This window comes from Pygoscelis adeliae, unplaced genomic scaffold (genome assembly GCF_000699105.1).
Source record: "Pygoscelis adeliae isolate BGI_AS28 unplaced genomic scaffold, ASM69910v1 Scaffold155, whole genome shotgun sequence".
NCBI lineage: Eukaryota > Metazoa > Chordata > Aves > Sphenisciformes > Spheniscidae > Pygoscelis > Pygoscelis adeliae.
In genome coordinates this window covers 6,061,068-6,071,556 of record NW_008824932.1, presented here as the reverse complement: position 1 = coordinate 6,071,556, position 10,489 = coordinate 6,061,068, and the positions used below count along the sequence as shown (strand labels likewise).

Genomic DNA, 10,489 nt, shown 5'->3' with positions numbered 1-10,489 from the left:
CATTTTGAAAATCAAGAACCTTAAATCTTTATCTTTCTCTGTCTTCACTCTTGTTCTTCCACTACTCGAAACTGGTTTCCTCTGAAAAGATATGGTAACTTCATCTACCTGCCTCTTCAGGATTTGCTTTTTTTATTCCAAGCTTCATCAACTTGAACACATCTTCTTACTGGGACAGCAGAAGGTGATACGGAGAAGGAATATACAGAGAGAGACCAGTGTTGTTTTGTGACCACAGTCAACCCATGAGGAGTGAGTGCTCTCAGCCACCTACAAGTAAGTAAAATATACAGTAATGGAAATAATGCAGCCTACTGTCAACCCATAAATGCTCCTGCATAGACAGCCATGATAAAAGGTACGCAAAGAAATACGTTCGTTAGAGAATTTTCTAAGCATTTTACATTTGAACAACGAAAACCCAGTATTTGCTTTACAACTGCACTAATGGCAAAATACGGTTGTGATTTGTGCCATTCACTATAACCGAACTACAAAATCTGATAATTTTGTATGTATTTTGAAGGTGTTTACTGCATTTGTTTCAGAATACCGTGGAGAAAATGTATGCTAGTCGAGAGGATATTGGATACGATTTTGGAGATGACTCAAAGGCTGGAAGTAAGCCAATTAAGCCTAATCCAAACATCGATGGAGGATGGGCTTGGATGATTGTACTTTCCTCTTTCCTTGTGCACATACTTATCATGGGGTCCCAAATGGCCCTTGGAATACTCAACATGGAATGGCTTGAAGAGTTTAATCAAAGTCGTGGCTTAACAGCGTGGGTTAGCTCCCTCAGCATGGGCATTACGCTGATTGTAGGTATGTTCCAGCATAATTTATTTCAAAACTACACAGATTTTTAGAATATGTTTGCTACTCATCCCTCAAGTATTTTCTTACAGTTTTCCATTTTATTAGCAGAGCTGCCCAAGTTCTCCTGAGTTGCCTTTTTAAAGTCACCAGGACAAATTTTACAAGTTAGAGGGAGAAAGGGAACAACAGGGAAGATGGTGATAAAGAAGACAATTACTCCAGGAGACAGCATGAGCAGGAAAGGATGCCTGTGACTTCAAGGTCTCACTAGAATTAAGAAAGCAGATCATCTGTGAAGCTTGTGGTCCTCCCCGTACTCTATCTGGGAGGAGAAAATGTTGAACTTGGACAGTTTATGTTTTCAGTTTGGCAGATGAACTAAAATTTATTTTTTAAGTTGTGGTTGGATCAACCCAAAATAATATCTGGAGGGGTATGTTTGTGTATATATGTATATACACACCTCTGTCTCCCTAAATTAAGATTGAAAAAGCTGTGTTGAGGTCTGCCTAAAATATTCCACTGAAAACAAAATGAAATGTTTACTTTCTAGTTCCTTGTGAAAAAGGCCTGCACTCGCACAGCATTAGCATTGGGAACAACGGTTTCAGTTTCTTCCTCTGTTTAAACTGCCCCTTCCTCATGGGGCAACTTTGATTTTAGGTCCTGCGGGTATTTACTAAGTATTTGGTCGGTCGGTTGAATTTTTCTTTTCACGATATTAAACAGTAATAGGGAAAATAAACTGAATTGCATGAATAGCCTGATGCTTAACATTTTGTTTAAAACATTAAGACTCTTCATGTGAAAAATTATTAAAGAGTGTAGAGAATTAAATAAACAATTTAACATTTTTTCATGTTTTTTAACAGGCCCTTTCATTGGTTTATTCATCAGCATGTGCGGGTGCCGCAAGACAGCTATAATTGGAGGGATATTGAATGCCCTCGGTTGGATACTGAGTGCCTATGCCTCAAATGTGCACTACCTCTTCCTTACGTTTGGAGTGACAGCCGGTAAGCTGTACTAACGTTTGACAGTTCTTTCAATTATTTTTGATTCCTTTGAAGGTTATCTGGCTGAGTAAAGAAGGAAGTTAGACTGTGAAGTTATTCCAGCTTTTCTTTCACACTCTTTACAGCCTGTTATCTTTCCAGAAAACTTACTTATTTACTCAGTGGATTGGGCCCCGATGACTTTTGTTGTCATTTAAATCTGCCACGTCAAGATGGTATTTTTATCAGTTTCTCCCAAGTGAATATATTAGAGGACATTTTTAATTAGAAGAATTAATGTAACCCAAACTCTAACAAGTGGAATTTAAAGATGTTAAAACACTGCTGAATTATATATCTAGCTAACTCCTCTCTTTGTCGCAGGAAGAAACAGCAAGTGTTTGCTACAGGAGCTGCTCCCCATTAATAAAATACAAGATTATGATAACTATGTACTGCTTCAAAACCCATTTTAAAGGGTGTTGTGGGTTACTGCTGGTAGGCAGCTAAGCCTCACACAGCTGCTCGCTCACTCTCCTGCGGTGGGAGGGGGGAGAGAATCAGAAGGGTAAAAGTGAGATAAAGACAGTTTAAGAGGTAGAGCAAAAGCCGCGTGCACAAGCAAAGCAAAACAACGAATCCATTCACTCCTTCCCATCGGCAGGCAGGTGTGCAGCCACCTCCAGGAAAGCAGGGCTCCATCACGCCTAACGGTGACTTGGGAAAACAAACACTATCACTCCGAACATCCCCCCCTTCCTTCTTCTTCCTCCAGCTTTACCTGCGGAGCATGACAGCACAGGGTGTGGGATATCCCTTGGGTCAGTTGGGGTCAGCTGTCCCGGCTGTGTCCCCTCCCAAATTCTTGTGCCCCCCCAGCCTGCTCGCTGGTGGGGTGAGAGGCAGAAAAGGCCTTGACTGTGTGTCAGCACTGCTCAGCAGTAATGAAAACATCCCTGTGTTATCAACACTGTTTCCAGCACAAATCCAAAACAGAGCCCCGTACCAGCTACTGTGAAGAAAGTTAACTCTACCCCAGCCTGAATTAGGACAATGCATGTGGCTGTATTTCATGTGCAGTTTCTAATAAAGGATATTCAGATTACATCAACAACTGCTAATAAATAGCATTAATTTTGCTACATTTTTTTACAATCAAAATCACTGAAATAAGTAATATTTCGTTATTTTTATTGGAATTAGGTCTCTAGAAAACCTTTTGACATGTGTAAGAGCCCAATCAAAAATATGACAAGGCATGCGTGTTTAGGCATCTTTCTTGAAAACCAATAGATCCTTAGTGCCTGAATGCTCAGTTTCTAGCAAAATGTTGCTTCTTGTGAAAAAATTTAGTTACTTTAAGAAAGTTATGTAGAAGAACCCAGTATTATCTACTTAAAGTACTACTCCATTTTATTCACTGTTCATTTCTGGAAAGAGAAACTGTTACTAGACATGAAACGAAAATGTTCAAGTGATCCAAGTGAGAAATACAAAATTTGGCCTTTAATAATTATCTGAGCAACACTGAGCAATTCCAGGGGCTTTGAAATATTATTCACTCCACGGATAACATGGCCAGTTACGTTTGCAAACAAAGCATGGTATCTATGTTATATGTGACAGACAGAGGCGTTATGCAAAAAAATTGTTTGCAATACTAATAATAGCTTCAGCACCCTCCATTCCCCCCAACTACCCTTTCACAGAATTTCAGAGAAGTCTGCAGAATTTCTGTACATAATTTTTTACCTAGCTCTCTGGATGGAAAAAAATTGAAACTAGCAAGCATCACTGCGATGACTCTTTATACCACCATACCATAGCTTTCAGTAAGGTTGTAAATTCCTGAACAAAGAGCAATAATTACATGCAGGGTTCTGCCCTTTTTGGAATTTCTGTTTCCATATATATTGAATATAATCAAGCAGACAGGAATCTACACACTCTTCATCTCAGCCCTTGCTCCTTTTCAGAAAGAATGTACTGTTTTTTTGCCGCAGTCAACAGCAGGCCGGTCTGACGAGGCAGGGAGTCTTCTGGGGGGCAGAGAGTTTGTGGCTGGGTTTGGGGAGGGAGACCTTGTGCCAAACAAAAACCTGATCAGGTATTTGCATAGCAAAGGAATAAATACTTCTAACAGGCGAAACAAGTCAGCTCTGACCACGGTAGAATTGGTGGTCAACTGCCGTGATGTTGAGGTGCTTTTTTTCAGGTTTTGCTGGAATAACAGCTCTTTCTCCGATCTAGCTGTAGCTAGATCATGCTGTAGCTGCATGCAGCTACGTTATCAGCTGTTCAGGAAAACTTCTAAGCCCAAAACACTCTTCTAAATTATGATCACAGTGAATTTGGAAACATCTTCTGCACACACCTCTTCCAGTCTAAATCCCCTCTGTCAGGAATTTGCTGTGAGAAAAACTGGGCAACTGTTACCTTTAATGATGCGTTTGCACAACTCTCAACACTTTCTGCTTGAAATAGGTACCATTAATACCCTGGTTTTTAATTACAAGTGAGGGAATTTCTACAAAATTAGAGATCAGTCTTTTAAGAATGTGCCTGTGCAGCTACTGTGTGGCCCTCCCCAGACTTCCCTGGAGCGCCCAAAGAGAAACCTGGCGGCCACCCGAGGTCCTACCACGGGCTAACCCCCCGTGCTGACCCCTGAAACGTACCTCACAGTCACTGTGGCCCCGCAGTGACAAAGCAAGGACAAAAAACTCAGTCGGGATCTTCATTGCTGGTGAACTTAGGCAAAAGCAATTTCCGGTGGCTGATGCAGTCAGATGCAAATACAGCAAACGCAGATATTTCAAAATAGGGTTTGTTTATGTTTGTCCCCATATTGACTGTCACTGATTTACTGTGGGATGTTGGGGCTTTCCAGTGGCGTCACGCTGAACTGAGGTAAAGGTTTTATCTTCCACGTGTTTCAGTTTTTCCAGCAGTTAAATAGCAGTATTGTATTCTCACTGGAATGAGTATTGCAAATTTTGGAAAATACTGCAAGACAGAAATGAAAGTTAACATGAGAATTGAATGTTATTTATTCCCGGTTTTGCTACTATGCTTGTGCAAAACTTAGGAACAAAACTGATTCATTTCACTGCTTTTTATCATGTTGGCAAGACGTTCCGACTGACTTCGGTTTTTATTATTTTCGTAGGCGTTGGAAGTGGCATGGTTTATCTGCCTGCGGTGGTCATGGTGGGGCAGTATTTTCAGAAGAGAAGAGCGCTTGCACAAGGACTCAGTACCACGGGAACAGGGTTTGGAGCTTTCCTAATGACTGCCTTACTGAAGTACCTCTGCACCGAATTTGGGTGGAGGAATGCCATGTTCATCCAGGGCGCCATCTCCCTGAACCTTTGTGTCTGCGGGGCGCTTATGAGACCACTCTCTCCCAAAGGCGTTGTTAGTGAAAAATACGGTGCGAGAAGTAATAGTGAAGATAATCAGGCAAAAGCTCTGTCCCATTCTGCAGAGACTATAAAATCTAACGGAGTCCTCAGTGAAGAACCGGAAAAAAAAGAAGAGGCAACAAATGAAGAAGTGCTTGACAGCGTTCAGCACATAGAAATTGGAGGTAAATCTAGAAGCGGAAGGAATATGTACGGACTGCGCATTCTTAAGACAGTGAGCCAGCTGACGGTTACAGTCAGGAAGGGCTTTGCAATATGGTACTCCAGCTACTTTGGAGCTGCGTCACTGTTTACCAATAGAGTATTTGTGGCCTTTATAATTTGGGCTTTGTTTGCCTATAGCAGCTTTGTCATTCCCTTTATTCATCTCCCAGAAATAGTCAAGCAGTACAACTTACCTAGCCAGAACAATATATTCCCTCTGACGTCCATTATAGCCATTGTTCATATTTTTGGTAAAGTGATCCTTGGAATCATCTCTGATCTCCCGTGCATCAGCACGTGGAACGTCTTCCTCATGGCTAACTTTACCCTGGTCACCTGCATTCTTACTTTGCCACTAATGCAAACATACGTTAGCCTGGCTGTGGTTTGTGCTCTAATAGGATTTTCTAGCGGCTATTTTTCTCTAATGCCTGTTGTGACTGAAGATTTAGTTGGAACTAAACACCTTGCAAATGCCTATGGCATCATCATTTGTGCCAACGGAATATCTGCATTGCTTGGACCACCCTTTGCAGGTAAAAGGTTCAAATCTCTAACCAACAGATGTTTGTATAATAACCGTGTCACTTGTTCTATTATTGAGATTTCTTATGTTCTGAGCACGTGTAGTTAACAAAATTACAGCTGCTCCGGGATGGACCGTAACATCCAGCTTTACATTGTACAGATTTACAGATCACATCGGCTGGGTACCAGCTCGCTATTCACACACTACAAATTACCATCATAGAATCATAAAGGTTGGAAGAGACCTCTAAGATCATCGAGTCCAACCGTCAACCCAACACCACCATGCCCACTAAACCATGTCCCTAAGCGCCTCATCTACAAGTCTTTTAAACACCTCCAGGGATGGTGACTCACCACTTCCATCCTTGCAAATAACCCCAAACCTATCGCAAGTTTGCCTTTCAGTGGTATGTTTCCTTGCAATATTATCACACACTTTTTTAAAATGGAAAGGTTTAACCTATTTTTATGTGTTTTGTGTAGTATGTGCGCTATCTCATGCCTCTAGATGAAAAAATGATGAATAGTTTTCAGGGTAGGCAGGTGTTTGTACCATCGTATCACCCCCAAGAACTATGAAGTGTGTTTGGGTGTCACCACCCTAAGCTGCCAATGGATGTGTTGATTTAACTAACTTAGCTTTGCCTTCCTTCAGCCAGAAATCCCTACTTTGGGGCCTGCACTGCTCATAATCTCTTGACGGCCAGCCACAGCAGAAGGTAGAAGTGTATGTATGTTATCCCTAAAGTTACTTAGGTTTGAACAAACATTCATTATAAATTTTCTCATAGAAAGAGGCAGGGAAGCACAGGAGAGATACAGGTGCTGATTGTCAATGCTAAAGGCAGACAGACTACGGCTATCTTTTACGGATATGCAAATCGGAAGAAAGCAGTAAGAATCCTTGTGAGAACGGCGGTGGTCAGCCAGGGGTGGCACGAGGCTGAACTGAAGCTGTTAGCAGCACAAGCGAGAATGCTCTCACCTTCCCTCCCCACCGTTGAGTGAGCTGACACGATTTAGGAGAAAGCTCATTTAGCGCCCTTTGAAAAGCAGCAGTGCTTTACTCTACCGCGTATTCTTTCAGCACCGCTCAGTCTGCGCTGAGCCTGTCTTTGTATTTGGTCATTAGCAACGAAGCAAATAGGATGCAATTAGCTGATGTGAAAGAAGCTTCTGATCTGGAGGTTACACCGCAGTGCAGCCAGCATGACAGGAGGGAATTTTGCTATTTTGGGTTCTCAAACCTTTCTGAAGTAACTTCAATGTATTTTTGCGACGGAGTTAAGGTTGGAATGAGAGTCATTGCAGTACTGAGATTATCTCTCTCGAAAAGTCTTTTAGCGGTACGTGAGTCTCTGAGAAGGCTATTGGGAATGTGTTTGCTTGCACAAGGCACAGCATTTGAAGTAGCCTGCAGTATCGGGCGTTTTACGAAGAAAATAGTGGGGTGGAAGAACTAATTGGTTTGGGATTCCAAAATGTCTGTTTTAAAGTCAGACCTGTGATAACTTATTTGAAAAACGTGCAGTTTCAGAGAGAAGGTTGCTTGGCTTCTCGGGATGGCACAGAGCTAGGCTTCCGTGATACTGACATGAGGGGATAGGTTTTGCACTAGTTCTGGTGAATGAGCAGGAGATTTTGTTAATACATTCCCATTTGTAGCATCTAGAGGAGGAGACAATTGCCACCTCTTTTTTCCACAAAACATCTATGGATTTGACTGAAATGCCGTAAGAGAAATGTGCAGTGTTTTTCGTATTTTCCCGTGCAGTGTACCTTGTTGTCAAGCTTTGTAACAAACCTGTGTTGTCCTTATTTTGCAGGTTGGATCTATGACATCACACATAAATACGATTTTTCTTTTTACATCTCTGGCTTGCTATACATGGTGGGAATAATATTTTTACTTATACAACCTTGTATTCAAAAGAAACAACCAAGAGAAAAATCTACGGAAGAGGCACAAGTATAGAACAAATTCCAGAAGCTTTTTTACAGAATTTGTTTTCCTCTTTCTATTGTATGACAGTATGAAGCTGTTTTTCTTACGGAACCAACCACATCGAGCTGTACTCAAGTGAAAAGCAAACGTGCCCCAAAATGCTAATAAATTATTAGAAATATGCTTTTAAAATGAGTTAAGGTCTTTTACTTTGGAACTCACACAGCGATTAAAAGCACCCTGCCAGTCTTTTAAAATTGGAACAACGCTAGGAGCCTTCACCCTTGCTTCTCCTTTAGCTTTTCACCACTAACGGCTGGTGAAACTCCACTGACTGCAGTGCAGTCACTCCTGATTTACACTAGTCCTACAAGAGAATTTGATCAGGATAGGAATGATTTATCACAGTCCTTCCTACTGTGTGTTCTGTCTGATAAAAGATTAGTTGCCGAGTATGAGAAAGTGATTGTATTTCTTACCTGGCTAGTCAGGTACTGTTGAAATGCTAGTACAATAATTCAATTAATTCAGTGTATTAAAATTACTATTTCTGTGATGCAAAACGGAAGAAAAGTTCTTATATTTTTCTGAAACTACTCTTCAAGGATTTTTTTATTTTATTTTTTTAAAGTATCAACTGCATATAAAGTAGCCATCCTCGATACATAGGCTGCATCCTCAGTACAAATGCTGTGATGCTTAATGCACCTGACGTAAAACAAACGTAAAAGGAAAAACAGGCAACATATGGAAAATATTATTGTTATTCACAAACTGGAAAATGTTTCCAGAACCAGTTTGACGTTTCTGGGTGCTTTACCTAATCAGAGGTATTGTAGAACTTCGTAACATTGCCATGGACTCCTTCCATGGGACTCGTTTGTCAAGTAAACACTACTAAAGAAGCAGAGTTGGGCAAAATTGGCCAAACACAGTTTTAGAAAGAACTGGACTACAGCACGCTAAATTTTGTTAGAATTAATTTAATAACAAAACCTGTTACATTATGATCAGTTGTGTTGCTGCTCATAATGCACACCATGAACTGTCTAAGACCGGTCACGTTTGAGATGTTTATTCACTAGAAAATTAGATAATGCAAAGCATGGAAGAGCTAAAGACCATTTAAAAATATTCAGATACATTTTCTTAAACACCATTAAGCGCCTGGTAATCAATGCAGAATGTTTTGTATGGTGGTACAAGACATATTGTTTTCAGCTTTGAGAGGTGAGTCTGGTGTTAATTTTCCTATATCGAATAAAAGTCACTGTATGTTTTTTTCCTGCTAGCTTTATGAAAGTTTTTTCATGACAGATCAGGTTCTTTTAGTTTAATACTGATACATGCTGCTAGAATTCTTTAGAAACAATTGACAGTATTCAATTATATTGAACAAATACTGGGAAACAGTTGAGTATGCAACAAGATCGTTATACAGATCCTTTTCATAGCTGCAAGGTTGGTTAAAAAAGGGTTCTGAACCTCAGCTTGTATTGTTCTGTATTGCAGTTCACCAACTCCTTAGTTTCACACTTCTACGGCTGTTGGCAGGGACATACTTGAAAATAGATGACTGAAATGAGCCAAGTTAAAAAAGAAAACCTTAAGAAAACTCCAAACTACTTTTAAGATTTCGATCAGTTCATTCATATAGGATAGTTACGTGTGGCCTTTGAAATTCATATTAAAACAACTGAGGTGGCAGTGAACTGCAACACACGGTGTGAAGACGCAGTCAGTAATTTCTTAAAATCAGCTTTTTTGTTGGAGAAAATGTTCGTGTAAACTACACTTTCACATCAGTTCCTTTGTTACAGGTTTAATGTCTTCTTGGTGTGAATGCTGCTGCTAGCTTATTTTAACTGAGCTCTCTTTTATTGGTGAAATATATATATATTGAAGTGATGATTTCCCTCAATTTCCTTTTTTTTCTTTTTGAAAGATATGTACCCTTTATACCTAGATCTTCGTCTTTTGTCAAAAATCAACTTTATTTGCATATTACTGTAATGAATAATATGTTGTTCACTTATGATATCTGCAGTATATCTTTCTATAGAAGTTCTCACTGGGCCATATGATGGGAATAAACTTACATTACCCAAAATTTCACTTTCTGTTCATTTACTAATTAAGTTCATTTTTTTAAGCTTAAAAAGGAAGATTCTCCTGTAAAAGGATTGTTCTTATTTCTCATAACGGAAGGGACGGGTACATGGTTGATCAAGGAGAAGGGAAGGTGGGCTGACAAAATCGAGTTAAATTAGGATTTTAAATTAATATTCACTCAGTCCATATTGGCTAGCATGGGTTCTAGTTTCCTAACCTGAAACTGCATAATCTGCTACAAGACCACAGGCTAAGAAAAAAATTCATTGGTGGTAAATTGACAGAAAGTGAGAAAAGGGTCTGTTGGTTAGTAGCCCTGCTCACATACTGTAGTTCTTAAAATCATCTCTCTAAAGCAAAATGACATTTTATAGTGTTTTATTACACGGAACAGAAATTTTATGAATACAGTATTTTATGCACATCGTGAAATTTTTATTTATTATTGTCCTAAAAGG

General features: G+C 39.9%; 1 protein-coding gene across 1 annotated transcript; it reads left to right on the top strand.

Moving 5' to 3' along the window:
- The first annotated feature begins 563 nt into the window (after nt 1-563).
- SLC16A14 (solute carrier family 16, member 14) lies at nt 564-7,949 on the top strand. Its single transcript, XM_009325083.1, has 4 exons — nt 564-825; nt 1,692-1,835; nt 4,984-5,979; nt 7,801-7,949. Exons 1-4 carry the CDS (start codon nt 564-566, stop codon nt 7,947-7,949), a joined length of 1,551 nt encoding a protein of 516 aa, XP_009323358.1.
- The last annotated feature ends 2,540 nt before the right edge of the window (nt 7,950-10,489 follow it).

What these genes read in the sequence shown, in the direction of transcription:
- SLC16A14 (XM_009325083.1), top strand. Translation starts at nt 564, where the DNA reads ATGTATGCTAGTCGAGAGGATATTGGATACGATTTTGGAGATGACTCA. An exon ending in TACGTTTGGAGTGACAGCCG is followed by an intron (nt 1,836 to 4,983) that starts GTAAGCTGTACT and finishes TTATTTTCGTAG; the next exon opens with GCGTTGGAAGTGGCATGGTT. An exon ending in GCTTGGACCACCCTTTGCAG is followed by an intron (nt 5,980 to 7,800) that starts GTAAAAGGTTCA and finishes CTTATTTTGCAG; the next exon opens with GTTGGATCTATGACATCACA.